The sequence below is a fragment of the Xyrauchen texanus genome, chromosome 3 (genome assembly GCF_025860055.1).
Source record: "Xyrauchen texanus isolate HMW12.3.18 chromosome 3, RBS_HiC_50CHRs, whole genome shotgun sequence".
NCBI classification, from domain to species: domain Eukaryota; kingdom Metazoa; phylum Chordata; class Actinopteri; order Cypriniformes; family Catostomidae; genus Xyrauchen; species Xyrauchen texanus.
Window position 1 is genome coordinate 59544331 of NC_068278.1, and position 21109 is coordinate 59565439.

Below are 21109 nucleotides of genomic sequence, written 5' to 3' on the forward strand. Positions count from 1 at the left end.
TCTGCTCATAACGAGTCATTTAGTTGCACTTACTACAGTGGCAATTGTTATGTTAATAGTTCACATATTCTTTGCAGGGTTTGAATCAACTTTCTAACTACCAGCCTTAAAGGGGTCATCGTATGCTGCTTTGCATTTTCAGCTTCTTTTAATGTGTAATGCCTCGCTAGCCCACCCGGATCCGGAGATAGGGGCAAAGGAAGAACCCAGACTCAGTTGTCACACCCTGGACCAACGGACGCATCTTGGAAACGCGGTGGCCTATAAACACAGCACCAGTCTCGTTCGAAAAGGTTCGCCCGAGACCTTTCCAACGAGATCAGACTTGCCTCGCTAGCCCACCCGGATCTGGACATAGGGGCAGAAGAAGAACCGAGACTCAGAATGTCACACCCTGGACCAACGGACGTATCTCGGAAACGTGGTGGCCTAAAAATATAGCGCCAGTCTCATTCGAAAGGTTCGCCCGAGACCTTTCCAACAAGACTGGACTTGCCTTGCTAGCCCACCCGAACATGGAGACACGACCCCGGGAAGACCCCCTACCTCCGCCGGCCCTCTCTCCGGACCGACCACAGACTCAGGACCTATTGTAGTAGACCCACCCTAAAAAATAAACACTTTGTAAAAGGGCATACGATGACCCCTTTAATACAGTTTAAGGATGAATAAACGATGACAGAATGATCATTTTTGCATGAACTCTTTATTCAATCCTGCTTAAAGCTCAGGCAGATGTAGCAGAGACCGACCTGGTCTTGAGATGGTAGGCAGGTTTTCTCCATGATCTTCATGGCGTACACGTCTCCTGTCGCTCTCTCCTTCACCACCTGCACCTCCGAAAACTGTCCTCGTCCTACGACCCCCCTCACTTCAAAATCCTTCTTACCAGGAAGCAATTCCTGAACTTCGGCCACAACTTCAGAATCTGAGATACAGCAAATATGAGCATAAAGTGTGTGCCACACTGGCAACTTAGACAGGACGAGACCGTCTGACTGATACGCAAGTCGTGACAATACAGTTGTCTTGATCGGGACTTACATTTGTTGACAAAATTGGCCACGTGTTTGATCTTCATGAGTTCTGGGGATGTGCACTCCTGATAGAGCACCAGTAGAGCGTCAATCAGTCCTTCTCTGGTCACTCCAGTGGAGCACTTCCCCTGAAAAACAACACGCATGTGCTTTATGAAACATTAGTGACCAAGCACGTATACCAATCACAAATGGACCCACAAAATGCCCAGATAGTGTCAAAGATGTTTTCCATTTCCATTATCAATATATCAAAGAGACAATGCAACAAATCTAGAACACTGACATTTCATGAGATGCAACTGGCTGTCTAACACATATTGAGCAAAACATAATCTACATGTTTGTATTTTCTCAAGCATTTATTGCGTTTAAATAAATGCAAGACGTACATAATTTCAGTGGTGCACCCACATGACAATCGTCACAGCGTACAGTTCATGTGCAGTGCAGATTACTTCTGAATTGTAATCTGGTACGGATTACAAATGGTACGGATTACAAATTACTTTACTAAAATTTTAGTTACCATCGTAATATCTCGGATTACAGTTTAATGTACGCTATTTTAATTTGCATTACTTTTGGACTACTGTTCATGTGCAGTGCAGATTACTTCTGAATTGTAATCTGGTACGGGTTACAAATTACTTTACAAAAAATGTAGTTAGCATCGTAATATCTCGGATTACAATTTAATGTATATATTTAATAATATATTTTTGTTTGGATTACTTTTGGATTACTTCTGATCTACGGTTCATGTGCAGAGCAGATTACTTCTGAATTGTAATCTGGTACGGATTACAAATTACTTTACAAATATTTTGTTAGCATCGTAATATCTCGGATTACAATTTAATGTAATCTATTTTTGTTTGGACTACTTTTGGATTACTTCTGATCTACGGTTCATGTGCAGTGCAGATTACTTCTGAATTGTAATCTGGTACGGATTACAAATTACTTTACATAAAAATTGTAGTTAGGCATCGTGAATATCTCTCGGATTACAATTTAATGTATATATTTAATAATATATTTTTGTTTGGATTACTTTTGGATTACTTCTGATCTACGGTTCATGTGCAGTGCAGATTACTTCTGAATTGTAATCTGGTACAGATTACAAATTACTTTACAAAAATTGTAGTTACCATCGTAATATCTCGGATTACAATTTAATGTAATCTATTTTTATTTGCATTACTTTTGGACTACTTCTGTTCAGGTGCAGTGCAGATTACTTCTGAATTGTAATCTGGTACGGATTACAAATTACCTTACAAAAAATGTAGTTAGCATCGTAATATCTTGGATTACAATTTAATGTAATCTATTTTGTTTGGATTACTTTTGGATTACTTCTGATCTACTAATTGTCTACTAATGCATTTAAGTAGAATAAACTTAATGGATGAAGATATGAAGAAAAATAAATAAATAATTGTGTAGGTTTTTACTCATTTGTCTGTTTGCGAGTCAAAATAAAATGCACTACAAACTTTCTTGCTCCAGATGTTTGAAACATCGAACTTGTCAGGCCGTCACGGACACGCCGTTCAAAGAAAACTCAAAAGCTTTGCAATTTAGCATCGCAAAGGCTTTTAGATTAGATGGACCAAATATGATGTTGATCTGATTTCATCTCTAGGAGGAGCTCCTTTAAGTACGAGTCCTGGAAATGGCAAATACTGAGCAAATATTGAAGAGATAAATCAAGATGGCTGACTTCCTGTTGAGTTTAGGGCATGGGTCCAAGAGACTTTTTTGTACGTATTAGCATGTTACACAAGTGTACCGATTTTGGTATATGTAGGTGAAGCGTAGCGTAAAGCGCACATCGTTGAACATTTGTAGGTGGCGCTATCGAGCCACTATGCCACACCTAATTCTGAAACCCAAATCAGATGTAAATCTTTGCCTTTTCTGATGCGTGTGCAAAGTTTCATGAGTTTTCGTGTATATTTAGGCTCTCAAAAATGCGATTCATTTGGGAAAACAAATAATAAACGCCTAGAAGAACAATAGGGACCTTGCACATCATTTACATTTACATTTATGCATTTGGCAGACGCTTTTATCCAAAGCGACTTACAGTGCACTTATTACAGGGACAATCCCCCCGGAGCAACCTGGAGTTAAGTGCCTTACTCAAGGGCCCAACAGTGGCATCTTGGTGGTGCTGGGGCTTGAACCCCCAACCTTAAGGTCAGTAACCCTGAGCCTCAACCTCTGAGCCACCACTGCTCCAGAGTGCATCGGTGCAACAATTTGCCCGATTAATAAGCAATCATGTAATCCATAAAAGTAACTGTAATCTGATTACAAGTATTTCAAATGTAATCCAATCAAATTACAAATACTTTATATTTTATCTGATTACGTGGTCCATGTTACATGTAATCCGTTATTACCCAGCACTGTTCATGTGTTAAACTCGCTATAGTTTACTTCCACATCGCTGCTTCGTCAAATGTAAAACAAGTCAGTCTATATATGTGTACATATACATACATATTATACATGCTATTTCTTACTCAAGGTGGCGCTGATGTGTCCTCGATAGACTTGATTTACATTTGACGAAGCAGCAATGTGGAAGTAAACTATAGCGAGTTTAACACATGAACAGTGCTGGGTAATAACGGATTACATGTAACATGGACCACGTAATCAGATTATTTGTAATTTGATTACATTCGAAATACTTGTAATCAGATTACGGTTACTTTTATGGATTACATTATTGTTGTCAGTGGTTGACTTGATTTACATTTGACATTGATATTTGCTGAAGCAGCGATGTGGAAGTAAACTACAGCGAGTTTAACACATGAACAGTACGATATGAATATTGTCATTTTGGTGCACTTTTGGTGAAATTATGTAAATTGAGCATCTATTTAGACTCAATAAATGCCTGAGAAAATACAAATGTGTGGATTACGTGAAGCTCAATGTGTGTTTGACAGTCAGTTGCATCTCATGAAATGTCAGCGTGAAAGTAATGAAGCCTGTTTTATATTTGTCTTGTTAATGTTTTGAACATGTGACACAATCTGGGCATTTTTATAGATCCGTTTGTGATAAACATACAGACAAGACATTATATTGAAAAAGAACCAAATGATCAAGACGTTTAGAGAGATAACACATGAGCGTGTTTACCTGCAGCAGTTGATTGAGTCGAGCGCAGCGGCTTGTGATGGTGTCCAGGACAGACAGATCTTTAACACTGCAGTAACCTCCATATTTAAACTTCAACATCACTGCAGGACAAAGAAGAAGATCATGTTACATTATTACAGCATGTATGTACACATGCATTAGGCACATGATGGTTTACACTTCATTGCAATCCTTTATATAGTTATTATATATTCAGTTTTCATGGCCTTACATTAACTGAGAGTCTACATACACATATTTGTACTTTAAAATAATATTTACAAATAAATATATACACACACACACACACACACACTTTATCGTTATATACATTTTTAAATTACCTATGGGTGTAAATGTGCATTTATTGATATACACATTTATTGATCAACATAACAAAAATGCATCAATAAAAAATAAATATTAATTGCACTATACATCAATGTGCATTTATATAAACTGACACTCAAGTACACCATGCGTTGCCCAATACAGACGTCACAACCGATCAGATGGCAGCAAATAACATATTTATTTAAACACTTGTAACATCTTGTGAAGAAAATACATTATGAGCTCACTTCTAAAATCATATGCAACATCAATATGAATGTAACGACCGTCGAGTGAATGTAAACACACGCGCTTAAACGAACACGCCCCGCCTACTTTGATCACAAGTAACGGAAAACGAAACATACACTTACCAAATGTTCATGTGAGTGTTTGTGAGGTGTAAAAATTAACTGTTTCTAAAAATATTCCCGGATTAGACGCGCGCCAGAGGTGAGCTCTTCACTTCCTGATGAATTTTGAATTTTGCGCGTTCTGCGCGACAGCTCATTGGTCCACGAAAGGTATTGCGTCATATAGTTTGAGGCTAAGCACCTCCCACAATACTCATCCGCTGCGTGCAAAATCATTTGAATATATTACTCGCACAATGCGTATTTGAATATTGATTAATTATTAATGAGGGGCTTCAATACATCATGAACAGTTTGTCAGCACATTTTTGCTTGAAAAAATAAAATTAAGTTTATAAAATAATTAACCCTTTGATGTATGTAGTAAACCATGAATAATTAAATGAAAGTACATTTTTTAAAATTATATTTTTTCAAAATGTTTATAAAGGTAAAAGTTGAGCTCATTCGACAGCATTTACATTTATGCATTTGTCATAATGTTGATTTCTTTTAAAACTTTGTTGCCATGACAACGAAACACTGTAAACTCTAATACGTCTGTGAACTCGACAATTTAAACAACTTTACAGTTCAAATAATACATGCGTTTCAGCAGAAGAATTAATTTAAGTGCTTTTATAAAATTATAAACGTCACATTTCTGTTTTTAAACCCTCCAATAAACTGGCCCGATTGACTTCCTTTGTAAGTGTCTCACTAAAACACAGATTTTTTTTTTAAAGAAAAGGAGGGACGAGTCGAAATAATTTTTTGTGGTAATCAATATTATGCCACAAATGCTGCTGATTGAGCTTAACTTGTATTGAACCCGTAATATCCCTTTAAACCCCTTAAACTCGAAAGATCTGCCGGCGCAATATCGTGAAAAAAGTTTACGCTTAAAACGTTAATGTCTCCGTATACATGTGTCAGGCATGTGAGGATTCATTTGAAAGCTTAGTATCTGAACTGTTCAGAGATATCCAACACTTCTGCATTTATATTACTTAAAATAACAAAATCAGGACTCAAAACATTTGCGTCGCAAATAAGCGCCCCCTAGAGGGAATGAGTAGAAATATATATTAACAAAATAAAAGTCCTTCATATAGCACATAAATGGGCAAGTCATATATCAAATGAAAGCTCTCATTCTCAGGAATGTGACTGTACAGTCTATTTTGTTTCTTGGCCCATACACAACATGATTTTGCCAAATAGCCCAAGTTGGTCCAGGAGCAAGATTCCTAAACACCAATCATAGTTTTATCCCCATCCCAGGTTAATATGCAGAGACACTGAACATCTGAGCAGATGCACACAACAGCAATTGAGTCTCATCCGTCTGTAAAGATCTGGTTTCCCTGGTGATGTCTGCTAGCACCATGGCAACCGCCTCCCTGAGCTGTGATGAGGGAGAGAGCTGGATAATTAGAGACATAAGAGAGAAAATAGCTGTCTGACTCAGAAACAATTTGAGTTTCATATCTGCAACATTTCAATGTGCTAAAAGCAATTTTATCATGGAAATGTATGCAAAAAATGTTCATAATCTCTAGAAGATATTACTGAAATAAGTGTTGTTTTGTGACTGTAAACAAACAAAAATGTGTCTGTGATTAATAACACTTTTGATCTGCGGGTTCTCATAGTGTTGTAGTTGCAGAGAATTATTGAGGCTTAACGCCATTTTGATGCTATGTTGTTCATAACAGTTGCCACTAGAGGGCGCTGAAGTTTCACTGCTGTGTCTGCTCGATGTTGGTCTCAATAAAGATCATTTGGTATCTTTAGAGGGCGGGGTTTTGGAATGAGGGGGCGTGGCTAATTCTAGAATGGCTGAAATAACATACAGCATCACAAAACAGGACGACAGATGTGACATCTGGAGTGCAAACTACATTTTTTAAATATTAATAATTTTTTACAACAAAATTGTTTCACTGCTTATTTTTTTAAATATATAATAATAAAATATTATTCTTCACGCCAACATTAAATCATTAATCAGACTTTGCTTTTATTTATTGTTTACCATATCCATGACAAAACATTTTATTTGAACCCTTTAAGCTCTGAAAACGTTTTTAAAGATTTCCTGTTTCAGTCAAATACCTCATGTTAAAGGCTTAAAACTCAAGTGTTTGGAATCAATGTATAAATTAAAAATCCCAAAAAATTTTTTTTGATGATATAATGATGCATTTTGAGAATCTCAGCCTGAGAAAATGCAGGAAAATAAATATTATTATTATTATTATTATTTTTTTATTACTTTTTCTTTATTTGACATTATACACATCTCTGGGTGTAAATAAGGAGGCTCCAAAAAAACTATAATTTCTTTTCAATCACGTCAACTGTAATTGACAATATTTTGTGTTGATATGACAAAGCGATCAAAAGTTACAACATTACAATCGTGGTATTCAAAAACATCTCCAAACAAATAAAAGATAATAATTGTACATAAGAACTAATTACACATGCAAACACAACAATGACTAAAGGTTTGCATAGCATGCAGACATGATTTTAGTCATGAGATTTCACAGAATGAGTTTCATTCTGTGTCATTTGAGTCATCATTGAGTCTGTGTCGTGTATTTGGCGCCATCTCCTGGTGGTCATATGTAACATTGTGCTTCATGTGGACTATCTAATGATCTATACATCTGATTATCTTGTGTGTGGACTCGTTTGAAAGATAATTACCTCCTCTAAATAATGATGTGTGACGTTTTATGTATCGTGAAGATATAAGTGAAAATGCGGCATTTAAGCAACACCAACATAATTGTCAAAGACATATATTTAGCTGTTACTCGCTATATTTGCATCTGTGATTAAAACAAATAGTCTGGTTGTATTTTACTCTTTAAGAGCTTTCCAACAACATATGACACATGAATATTTGATCAGTTTGATGTTTTGACCGATTACAATAATACGTACGAGTTTCATTCTGTGTCATTTGAGGCATCATTGAGTCTGTGTCGTGTGTTTGGCGCCATCTCCTGGTGGTCATATGTAACAGTTTTCTCTGCAATTGTTTTCTCAGCGGGCCCATCCCGCCCAACCAAAAGGGTTAAACCCCAGAAAAAAATACTACAATGTAATTGAAAACATTTAATCACAATAGAGATGTATTCAAGTATCTGTGCGTGTTGCATTTTTTAATTTATATTTTAATGTATTTTTGAGTAATTCATCAATCTGGAGAAGAAAACAAACCTTTAACAAAACAGATATTATATATATCCAGGGGTGTAGAAACTATTTTAACCGGAAAGTTTGACATTATTGTCTCCACACAACCGTGCGAGAATTGTGTTTATGCATTTGTTTATTATTAAACGTATTTTTTACCTTCACGAGAACAATTGTTTACCAAGCATATAAAAACAGCTTTTCAATTGAAATAAATTCTCAATCTGAACCACTATTTTGTGTAATCATCATCATTAGATAGTAGCTGTAAATACATCACAATTCATACAAATACATCGGCCAATCAATTGGCTAAAATTATACGCCAATTAATGAATTGCATACATCAATATTAGCAAAGAAAGTGCATCAAATAAAGACAATACGATTGGCAGTTCGGCATTACAGCAGCGCCCCCATGTGGCGAAAACACAGACAGAAGAGACAGAAACGTGATGAAAGCTCTCTTAAAATGTTTATTATCGTTAGACTCATGGTGGGATATTGAACGAGTTGTAATATTCCATATTTTCCAGTGTGTACACGTTACACACGGATGCATGTGTCCGTATGCGGTCACGCGTGTGCGTGTTTGCAGGTGCATCAAATGACTCTAAATGATATGAATATGACATGAATTAGCACGATGGTGGATTGATGTACGATTGTCGAGTCCCTGTGAAGATTTCGGTATATTCTCTCCCACCGTCTGTGCAAAACAACTGCACACTTTAATATCGCGGTGAATATTCATGCAGGTCTGCGCCGGTCACACGCGCTGCTGGTGTTTTGATGTTCCTGTCGGAACGGGACACGGGGAGGGAATGACCGTTACCCATCCCGCGGTTTTACTAGAGCAACCGTAGATCAACTTCAGTAACTATCGCTGAGATACAGAGTTCAACGATAGTTACTGTCGGGATAACGGTGTCACGAGCAGACGCAAAGCGTGTTGAGAGGGAACGCAACATAATTTCCCAGTCCGCAACGTTTGGAGTGAAATACAACCGTCACATTATCGTCAATAAAGAGACGTCCAGGAAGCTCGGAGGACCTTATGAGTTAAACGAATAGTTCAACCGAAAACCTCATTAATTACTCACCTTCATGTTGTTCCAAACCCGTATGACTTTCATTTATCTGTGGAACACAACGGGGAATAACGTTCAGACTATTCCTTTAACAAGCGCTTATTTACACGTGTACAAAAATGCACATGGGACTCGACCGCGTGTCGTCGCACACGAGAACATTTGTTCCTCCCGTCTCTGCGGGTTGCGGGTGCAACGACGTTCAGTCGATGGCACCAGATTCACTAAACGCTACTGTGATTGCATCATTTGTTAGTACAAAAAAAATAATAATACAATTTTACAAAAAACGAAAGACGAAAAAGGCAAAACGAGTGTCTCTGTGTAGAGCAGCGCACGATTGGTCCACAGCGGACAGAACGTCCGTCGCAAGAGCATGAAAACACGTATTTCAAGTCACGTTCAACAATCTCCGAGTTGCACGTTGGCACGACACACTGACACTGCGTGGCGGGAATCCCATTTGGCCCGTCTGCGGTCTGAAAAGGTGCACGGCAGCAGTCTTCCGGACGTTGGATCCTTTCCTGCATAAACATTCGAGTTTGTTTGTGAACTTTTAAGAGTCCCAAAGTCCGGTCGGGCTCAACATGAGCGCATCTCTATAGATAGAAGACGTCTCATGGGTTGGTTTAAGCGTGTTCTCTGGCTCGTCAGTTCAGTGGCGTTCTGTCGTTTGGCTCTAAAAGTGTGTGCGCGTGAGTCTCAGAGGATTAGCAGCATTTCTTCTTGCGTTTGCTGCTCTTGTTCAGTTTGACGACTTCACTCTGCTGTTGTTGTTGTTGTTTGGTCACTGATTCTTTCCGGGCCTTCAGTACGAGCTCAGTGATGCAGTTGAACATCTGTGAGAGAGAGACGGACAGAACATCAGTTCGGTGGTATTCAGACCGAAATCAATATTCCTCATTTAATAAAAATGGTTTCCTTTATCTGAGCAGAACAAAGACCAACTGGGCTTGATTCGATAAGTCTAAATGTTCATAAATAACTACAATTAAAAGAGACCAAAAACAGAGAATTTCTTTAATCTGTCAAATACAATCAATAAATCAGCCACAAAACTGACAGAAATTACAGTGTGAGACTCTAAAACATCATCAGTGTAACACACACACACACAACGAAAAACACACACACAACGAAAAACACACACACACACAACGAAAACACACACACACACACACACACAGAGAAACAAACACACACACAGAACACACACACACAAACAAACACACACAACACACACACACAAACAAACAAACACACACAAACAAACAAACACACACAACGCAGAACACACACACACACACACAAACAAACAAAGACACACACACACACACACAGAAACAAAGACACACACACACACACAGAAACACTCACACAAACAAACAAACACTCTCACACACACACAAACAAACACTCACACAAACAAACACACACACACACACAGAAACACACACACACACAGAAACACACACACACAGAAACACACACACACAAACAAACAAACACACACACAAACAAACACTTACACAAACACACACACACACAGAAACACACAATCACTCACACACAAACAAACACTCACACAAACACACTCACACACACACACAAACACACACAAACACCCACACACACAAACAAACACTCACACAAACACACTGAAATAAATGATCGTTATTAAATGTTTATGATTGTAATAAATGATCGTTATTAAATGTTTATGATTGAAATAAATGATCGTTATTAAATGTTTATGATTGAAATAAATGATCGTTATTAAATGTTTATGATTGAAATAAATGATCGTTATTAAATGTTTATAAATGAAATAAATGATCGTTATTAAATGTTTATGATTGAAATAATGATCGTTATTAAATGTTTGATTGAAATAAATGATCGTTATTAAATGTTTATGATTGTAATAAATGATCGTTATTAAATGTTTATGATTGAAATAAATGATCGTTATTAAATGTTTATGATTGAAATAAATGATCGTTATTAAATGTTTATAAATGAAATAAATGATCGTTATTAAATGTTTATGATTGAAATAATGATCGTTATTAAATGTTTGATTGAAATAAATGATCGTTATTAAATGTTTATGATTGTAATAAATGATCGTTATTAAATGTTTACGATTGAAATAAATGATCGTTATTAAATGTTTACGATTGAAATAAATGATCGTTATTAAATGTTTATGATTGAAATAAATGATCGTTATTAAATGTTTACGATTGAAATAAATGATCGTTATTAAATGTTTACGATTGAAATAAATGATCGTTATTAAATGTTTACGATTGAAATAAATGATCGTTATTAAATGTTTATGATTGAAATAAATGATCGTTATTAAATGTTTATGATTGAAATAAATGATCGTTATTAAATGTTTATGATTGAAATAAATGATCGTTATTAAATGTTTATGATTGTAATAAATGATCGTTATTAAATGTTTATGTTTGAAATAAATGATCGTTATTAAATGTTTACGATTGAAATAAATGATCGTTATTAAATGTTTACGATTGAAATAAATGATCGTTATTAAATGTTTATGATTGAAATAAATGATCGTTATTAAATGTTTATGTTTGAAATAAATGATCGGTATTAAATGTTTATGATTGAAATAAATGATCGTTATTAAATGTTTATAAATGAAATAAATGATCGTTATTAAATGTTTATGATTGAAATAAATGATCGTTATTAAATGTTTACGATTGAAATAAATGATCGTTATTAAATGTTTACGATTGAAATAAATGATCGTTATTAAATGTTTATGTTTGAAATAAATGATCGTTATTAAATGTTTATGATTGAAATAAATGATCGTTATTAAATGTTTATGATTGAAATAAATGATCGTTATTAAATGTTTATGTTTGAAATAAATGATCGTTATTAAATGTTTATGATTGAAATAAATGATCGTTATTAAATGTTTGATTGAAATAAATGATTGTTATTAAATGTTTATGATTGAAATAAATGATCGTTATTAAATGTTTGATTGAAATAAATGATCGTTATTAAATGTTTACGTTTGAAATAAATGATCGTTATTAAATGTTTACGTTTGAAATAAATGATCGTTATTAAATGTTTACGTTTGAAATAAATGATCGTTATTAAATGTTTACGATTGAAATAAATGATCGTTATTAAATGTTTACGATTGAAATAAATGATCGTTATTAAATGTTTACGTTTGAAATAAATGATCGTTATTAAATGTTTACGATTGAAATAAATGATAGTTATTAAATGTTTACGATTGAAATAAATGATCGTTATTAAATGTTTACGTTTGAAATAAATGATCGTTATTAAATGTTTACGATTGTAATAAATGATCGTTATTAAATGTTTACGTTTGAAATAAATGATCGTTATTAAATGTTTACGATTGAAATAAATGATCGTTATTAAATGTTTATGATCGTTATTAAATGTTTATGTTTGAAATAAATGATCGTTATTAAATGTTTATGTTTGAAATAAATGATCGTTATTAAATGTTTATGTTTGAAATAAATGATCGTTATTAAATGTTTATGATTGAAATAAATGATCGTTATTAAATGTTTGATTGAAATAAATGATTGTTATTAAATGTTTATGATTGAAATAAATGATCGTTATTAAATGTTTGATTGAAATAAATGATCGTTATTAAATGTTTACGTTTGAAATAAATGATCGTTATTAAATGTTTACGTTTGAAATAAATGATCGTTATTAAATGTTTACGATTGAAATAAATGATCGTTATTAAATGTTTACGATTGAAATAAATGATCGTTATTAAATGTTTACGATTGTAATAAATGATCGTTATTAAATGTTTACGTTTGAAATAAATGATCGTTATTAAATGTTTACGATTGAAATAAATGATCGTTATTAAATGTTTACGTTTGAAATAAATGATCGTTATTAAATGTTTACGATTGAAATAAATGATCGTTATTAAATGTTTATGATTGAAATAAATGATCGTTATTAAATGTTTACGATTGTAATAAATGATCGATTATTAAATGTTTACGTTTGAAATAAATGATCGTTATTAAATGTTTATGATTGAAATAAATGATCGTTATTAAATGTTTATGTTTGAAATAAATGATCGTATTAAATGTTTATGATCGTATTAAATGTTTATGTTTGAAATAAATGATCGTTATTAAATGTTTATGTTTGAAATAAATGATCGTCATTAAATGTTTATGATTGAAATAAATGATCGTTATTAAATGTTTATGATTGAAATAAATGATCGTTATTAAATGTTTATGATTGAAATAAATGATCGTTATTAAATGTTTGATTGAAATAAATGATTGTTATTAAATGTTTATGATTGAAATAAATGATCGTTATTAAATGTTTATGTTTGAAATAAATGATCGTTATTAAATGTTTATGTTTGAAATAAATGATCGTTATTAAATGTTTATGATTGTAATAAATGATCGTCATTAAATGTTTATGATTGTAATAAATGATCGTTATTAAATGTTTATAATTGAAATGATCGTTATTAAATGTTTATGTTTGAAATAAATGATCGTTATTAAATGTTTATGTTTGAAATAAATGATCGTTATTAAATGTTTACGATTGTAATAAATGATCGTTATTAAATGATTACGATTGAAATAAATGATCGTTATTAAATGTTTATGATTGAAATAAATGATCGTTATTAAATGTTTATGATTGTAATAAATGATCGGTATTAAATGTTTATGATCGTTATTAAATGTTTATTGTGTGTTTGTAACATCATGGTCAGGTTTGATCGCAGCACAATGGACATTAACTATAAAAACTGACACTTCAAATCAATTTAAAATGTTTAACTTTGACTAATAATAGTTTGATAATGTGTAAATATATATAAATGCATATGTTGTGATAAATATAAATGAGATTATAATAAGTCATCAGACTGCACAGAGTGTGTGTGTGTGTGTGTGTGTGTACAGTCATCTACTGTCTGTTAATGACGTCACATGATCTTCAACTCATTATTGAGATTGTATTCATCAGACACGATTTACATTTTCATAAACATTTGCGCCCTCTCTCTGACATTTACAATTAAACTGTCAAACAGAAACAATATCTCACTTCTGTAGGTCCAAACAATGCAAGTGAATGGTGACTTGACATTTGAAAAATCACATAAAGGCAGCTTAAAAGTAATGCAGTGGTTTAATCCGTGTCTTCAGAAGTGATATGATAGATGTGGGTGAGAAACTGATCAAGTCCTTTTTTACTATAAATCTCCACTTTCACCAATCAATCGATATTTTTATTTATTTTTTGGCGATTTGCATTTTTCCATGGAAATCGCCACCTACTGGGCAGTGAGGAGAATTTATAGTAAAAAAGGACTATAAATATTGATCTGTTTCTCACCCGCAGAGATCATATCTCTTCTGACGACATGGATTAAACCACTGGAGCCGTCTGGATTACTTTTATGCTGCCTTTATGTGCTTTTTGGAGCTTCAAAGTTCTGGTCACCATTCACTTGCATTGTATGGACCTACAGAGCTGAAATATTCTTCTAAAAGATCTTCATTTGTGTTCTGCACTAGAAAGAAAGTCACACATCTAGGATAACATGAGGGCCTATTTTTTGGGTGAACTGTCCCTTTAAATTCAACATGAATGTATATGAAAAATAAGAGGGCTTGATGACATCAGCTAAACTCAACTTTGGCATTTTAGTTTCAATAAATGTTCTGGGTGAACTGGAGAGGAAGTGAGAGTCAGATCAAACTCTTATTGCTAAAGAGCAGGAACCCCCTGTTTAATATGATATGACCCATTTAAAAGTATTTTTAATACTTAGTTACTTGTACTCAATAGTACACATGATATTTACTTAGATTTCCTGTTTCAGTGGCATACACAAAATTAAAGGCAAAAAAAAAAAACATTCTGAGACACTCAGCCTAAAAAAATGCTTATTTTTATAAGTGAAAACACGGCATTTAAGCAACACCAACATAACTGTCAAAGACATATATTTAGCTGTTACTCGCTATATTTGTATCTGTGATTAAAAAAAATAGTCTGGTTGTATTTTACTCTTTAAGATCTTTCCAACGACATATGACACATGACTATTTGATAACTTATGATTTTACTGACTGCAATAATATGTACATTGAGTTTCATTCTGTGTCATTTGAGTCATCATTGAGTCTGTGTCGTGTATTTGGCGCCATCTCCTGGTGGTCATATGTAACATTGTGCTTCATGTGGATTATCTAATGATCTATACATCTGATTATCTTGTGTGTGGACTCCATTGAAAGATAATCACAGACTCAAAGTAATGCTGTGTGATATTTTACGTTTATTTTTCGTTAAGTTACAAGCAAAAACGCGGCATATAAGCAACACTAACATAATTGTCAAAGACATATATTTAGCTGTTACTCGCTATATTTTCATCTGTGAGTAAAACAAATCAATCTGGTTGTATTTTACTCTTTGAGATCTTTCCAACGACATATGACACATGAATATTTGATCAGTTTGATGTTTTGACCGATTACAATAATATATACAGTGCAAATTTAATAAATTATCAAAACGGATCACTTCTGATTGATCTGAAAATTTCAAAGCACAGGTTCAGTTTTGCTCATAATATCTACATGCATTGGAAAGAAGAGCTTATAAGCTTTCAAACGACACTTATATTGTGTTGGTCAAGACTGCAGTTGTTCATATTTTGACCATGTATTTTTCTTGCAGTCCCACCCGAGCTTAAAGTTTTATTCTGATTTAGATCCTTCACTTACATCCTCAACATTGACGTTCTCCTTGGCACTCGTCTCAAACAGCCGGATTCCCATTTGCTCCGCAAACTTCTGTGCATCGTTGGTCTCCACCACTTTAGAGCCGGGGTCATCGTTCTTATTACCCACTGACCCCAGAACAGAACAAACGACAATTACACAAAACCAAACACAATCACACTAGCATCTTTACTAGGGCTACAACTAAACATTATTTTGACAGTCGATTACTCTTCTATTATTTCTTCCATTAATTGGATTAAAAGCCACATTTTAATTTAAAATGTAGAATCTTATTCCCTGTTTTTTATTCATTATAATGTATTTAATATCAAACAAATGATTGTATGCTATACATTGTGGACATAAAAAAAAAAAATAATGTAACACCTTTTTAAGTATAATTCTTATAAAATCTTCATACAAGACTTCAGGTGCTATAAAGGCCATAATATGAGAAAAATAAAAAGTAACCAAAGCAAAAATGCCCTTTTAAGGTTAATTGTGGTGCACTAGAGGGCGCCGCTTGCTCACGCAGTGCTGACTGAAGACCTGATTGCGATCTATTTTAAGACCATATTACGATTTAAATCTTAACTCAATCAATGGTACAGCCTTATTGAATACCAAACCAGTGTATCAGAAGTCAAAGTTTGCTATAATTACCTAATATTCGACAAACGTCATCACAGTTTTGATTGATTTCATGAAGCCACCGTTTGACGTTTACAAACGACTCTGCGCTGGTGACGTCATACACCACTATAACGCCATGCGTGCCTCTGTAGTACCTGAAAGAGATCACATGACACAAACACGATGACATCAAGAGTCTAAAAGGTTAAAACACCACAAACACACAAAAGCAGAGCTCAGATCTGAGGTCAGTTATAGTCTGACACACTGATGAAGAAATCCTGCTTCAGGAACAAAACATTCAAACTCACGCCCCGTCCCTTTGTATCCCGACTGATGATATCAAACTACAACAATACAGAAAACTCCCCATACAGCCGATGAACCAACATGAGCACAATCACAATCATTTACATGTATGCATTTGGCAGACACTTTTATCCAAAGTGACTTACAGTGCCCTTATTACAGGGACAATCCCCCCGGAGCAACCTGGAGTTAAGTGTCTTACTCAAGGACACAATGGTGGTGGCTGTGGGGATCAAACCAGCAACCTCCTGATTACCAGTTATGTGCTTTAGCCCACTACACCACCACCACAGTCAGCCAAGATTCATTTATTAATCTAGCCGTTGTGACAAAATAACTGATCGGGAATCATTTCTAAATCCCTCACATGCACATACAGAACTGCTGTACAGACAGGAAGAGTTTAGAGAGACGTAAAGCCACGGAGACGTGTGACGCCACCACTTCCTGTGCCTGACGACACTGACAGGAAGTGGTTGTCTGAGGTCAACTTCCTAGAAACAGACATCATCAGTTCCTCTGTCAAAATCTGCTAATGGGTCACAGTACAATGAGAAATCGAGAACACTTACTTTAAATCACTCATTTACTAACAGCGTTCTGTTTCGACTGTGTCAGCCGGTTTCCTTTATTGCTTCTTTCTCAGAGTCCGTAACAGAGGCGAGTTTGTTTCTCAGCTCAAATTCACTTACTCTAATAAGAGACCATATATCATGGCGCTCCACATACCAGTAAACATCATGAACAACAGGCCGTGTCGAGCTCACGCGACTTTGAACACGCCTGATGTAACAAACTCGACTTCTCAAAAATATATATATATGGGTCACTGACAAATAAGGCTGTCCGAGGTGATAAAAACACGCGTCAAGTTCGTAGAAATGTAATCTTTGTGTCCAGGTTGAGTTCATAAAGTGTCAAAAACATTTATATGACTTGTAAAATGTCAAGGGGTGTAACCAACCAGTTAAATGTTTTTAAGCACTTTTCTTGCACCTCTGAATACGCATGCGCACTCCAGGTAGGGAAGGAGGTATTGCCCCAAGTGAAGGGGTTGAAGTACCTCGGGGTCTAGTTCATGAATGGAGCGGGAGGTTGGCCGGAGAATCGGGGCAGCGGGGGCGGTATTGCACTCGCTCTATCCACCGTTTTTTTGTTCCTACCCTCACCTATGGTCATGAAGACCCAGGATTAGGTGGAGAGATTACATCCCCACACTGGCCTGGGAACGCCTCGGGGTCCCCAGGTCAGAGCTGGTTAATGTGGCTCGGGATAGGGAAGTTTGGGGCCCCCTGCTGGAGCAGCTGCCCCCGCGACCCGACTTCGGATAAGTGGTTGAAGATGGATGTAATTTTGGTTCTGTTCATCCCATCCCCCTCAAAAAAAAGTCTTATTTTATTCAACTATATGGCTGCAAGTACATTTTTGTTTTTACTCTATAACGTATTTCAGCCCTCACAGACACACTCGTCCATAAACATTCAGTCTAATGTTCAGTTCAAGCAACACCCTCATTATTACATTGAATATCTCGGCCTCTGAGTGGACTACAAGCTCAATCTAGGGGTCATTAGAAAGCTGAGATCCTCCACTGCGAGGACAATTTATCAAATGTAAAAACACATAACGTTTTTAGCTATTTGGGGCTTACAGCAACGGTGATCGGTGCATAGAGACATCTGTATTTGATGACTTACAGAAATCGCATTTCACTTTGTGATTCTTTTGAAAATCATTTGAATTGTGTTATTGAGACAACCAAATAAACTATACAGTCACATTCCTGAGAATGAGAGCTTTCGTTTGATATACGACGTGTTATTTGTAAGACTTTTAAATTCATATAATATTTTACCACTTGACCTCTAGGTGGCGCTGATTTGCAAAGCGAATGTTTTTGAAAGCTTCGTTGTTTTACACAACATCAGTGCAGAAGTGGTGGTTATCTCTGAAACGTTCAGATTCTAAGCTTTCAAACGACACCACATATGCCTGACTTACATATACGGAAACATTAACGTTTTAAGCGTAAACTTTTTTCACGCGACAGCGCCCCCTATGGACCCGCCGTGAGTTTGCAGTCGAAGACGTTAAAAAAAAAATGTCCTTACGCCACAGGAAAAATATCAAAATGGCTTTCAAAACATGTTCGTCATAGTAGATGTATTTAAGTTATTGTTTTGAGTGAATTGCACTTCAAATGTAATCCATAAAGACAAGAGATAAGTGTAAGGTCATTGCCCCAATAGTGATTTTGGCTCAACAAGCACAATGAAAAAGGGATGTTAAAGGACTCGATTCTGCACATTTAATTTTCCTCTCATATTATAATTAAATATTTTTCTATTCTAAACAGATTAAGTCAAATATATACACATACACACACACTCTTATCAAGCGTGTATTTTGAAAATGAATTTATGAAGCGTGTCTAAAGGAAGGTAGCTTCAGCTTGTGGTTTTTACACTGTTTGAAAGAGGAAATGAAGTTTTTAACCCTGCTGTCTCCATTTGCATGTCGGAGATCACAACAGCTCAAACCTAACGCCGTCAAGAACATCCTCGTAACTTATTCTACTCTATAAATTCGAATGTTCATTGACAAAAATGTCCATTACATCAAAGCTATCACATATGACGACGACTCATAGCCGCCACAAAGCAAATGCTCTCTCGAACGCACTCCTACCGGTGCAAACAATGACCCAAACTGGAGCGTTTCTGCTTGAGTAAACAAATTATGACATAGAGAAAAAGGGTGCAAGAGGGTTATTGGATTGAGTAGAAAAGATCAATCACATGTTGAGGTTGTGACAGGCGCACGGGGCAGTATGAACGTATACTAAGTTTGCAACATGAAGCAATTTGTTTACCATTTGTTTACATGAGGTCAAATGATGCAGCAGTCATTATACTCACGTGGAAGTGATCGTACGGAATCTCTCTTGTCCTGCAGTATCCCAAATCTGCAGTTTCACTTTCTCCCCGTTTATTTCCACAGTCCGGATCTTAAAGTCCACACCGATCGTGGTGATGTAGCTACCTGTAACACACATATAAAACCCCATAAACACCCCCAAATGCTTCTGTATATAGATATGCTGCTTATCATTTTAGGGGAAAACATCAAGGACACACTTTGTGTGTATTATGCATGCATATTCATACGCATGTTATTCCTACCTGAAAATGTGTTGTCAGCAAATCTGAGCAATAAACTGCTTTTGCCTACACCTGTGGAAAGAGACGGACAGTTACAGCTTTCAGATGAATAAATGAACATTTCCCAACTCAAACATATCATGACTTTCCATCCATAAACAGATTTTAAGACCATATTCACCATTATAAACGGGCTGGAAGACACTTTACTTAAAGACTAGGGCATGTCAGCCTATCTTCTCAAATGAAATAGGAATAAATGTTTACACAGATTTAAATGTATTTGCCACAATTGATGGTAAGAAAAACTTCCACATATGATGCATCTAATGTGTGTGAGCCCACATACAACCACAGGCAGTCTAACTAATATCCCAATAACTGACCATGTTTCAAATAACAAGACTTAAAAATACATGTTAAACAGGACTATTAAAGTGTCAGACCAATCAGTGTCTGTATAAAGTGTAAACACGATTTAAAAACCCAGCTGAAGTTGGTCTATTAAATGTATGAGTCGTTCTAAGCGCACTGAGGCCTGCTTCCCGTCTCTCATCCGCGGTGATTCCTTACCGCTGTCCCCGATGATGAGCAGCTTGAAGAGGTAATCATAGTCCCGCGCCATGGCTCCCTGTTCCGGTCGATTCCGCCGCAGCGAGGCTATCCAGGAACGAAATTCGGCACCCCTCCTCCTCCTGCTGCTCCTCTCCCGGCGGAGAGGGAGCTGTATATGCGCTTTAACGTCTCACCGGGCTTATTTTGCGATGTTTTTGCGGTATTACAGTGTCAAACAAACCATCGACATCAACAGCGGATGTGATGCTGCTGCTTTCACCACAGGTGCGCATGATCATCCACTGCGCAGCCGCAGAGAACCGGGTGCAGCACTAGCGCAGTAACTTGCAGTAACTACAGATCTTCCAGCAGGGAGAGACAAACACTCTAGAATGACAAGGA

General features: G+C 35.5%; 2 protein-coding genes across 2 annotated transcripts in view; both read right to left on the bottom strand.

Annotated features, from left to right (window-relative positions):
- LOC127625353 (citron rho-interacting kinase-like) overlaps window positions 1-5088 on the bottom strand; it is a 115081-nt gene extending 109993 nt beyond the window's left edge. Inside the window, exons 1-4 of the mRNA XM_052100612.1 lie at window positions 4916-5088; window positions 4209-4309; window positions 1045-1165; window positions 753-928 (exon numbers count right to left, since the gene is read on the bottom strand). Coding sequence (XP_051956572.1) covers window positions 753-928; window positions 1045-1165; window positions 4209-4307 — 396 coding nt within the window. The 5' untranslated portion in view covers window positions 4308-4309; window positions 4916-5088. The remainder of the gene's footprint in view (window positions 1-752; window positions 929-1044; window positions 1166-4208; window positions 4310-4915) is intronic.
- A 1005-nt stretch (window positions 5089-6093) lies between these two features.
- On the bottom strand, window positions 6094-20993 carry LOC127625636 (ras-related protein Rab-35-like). The gene is made up of 6 exons (XM_052100930.1): window positions 20726-20993; window positions 20174-20224; window positions 19910-20033; window positions 16713-16837; window positions 16050-16174; window positions 6094-10037 (listed from the first exon to the last, which is right to left on the bottom strand). The coding sequence occupies exons 1-6, from the start codon at window positions 20775-20777 to the stop codon at window positions 9909-9911; spliced, it is 606 nt and encodes a 201-aa protein (XP_051956890.1). The 5' UTR covers window positions 20778-20993; the 3' UTR covers window positions 6094-9908.
- Between the last annotated feature and the right edge of the window lie 116 nt (window positions 20994-21109).

Coding starts and splice junctions, on each gene's coding strand:
- LOC127625636 (XM_052100930.1), bottom strand. CDS start 20,777: ATGGCGCGGGACTATGATTACCTCTTCAAGCTGCTCATCATCGGGGAC. Junction 16,838..19,909: donor TTCCGTACGATCACTTCCAC/GTGAGTATAATG, acceptor GATCTCTTTCAG/GTACTACAGAGGCACGCATG. Junction 16,175..16,712: donor TGACGTTTGTCGAATATTAG/GTAATTATAGCA, acceptor TTCTGGGGTCAG/TGGGTAATAAGAACGATGAC.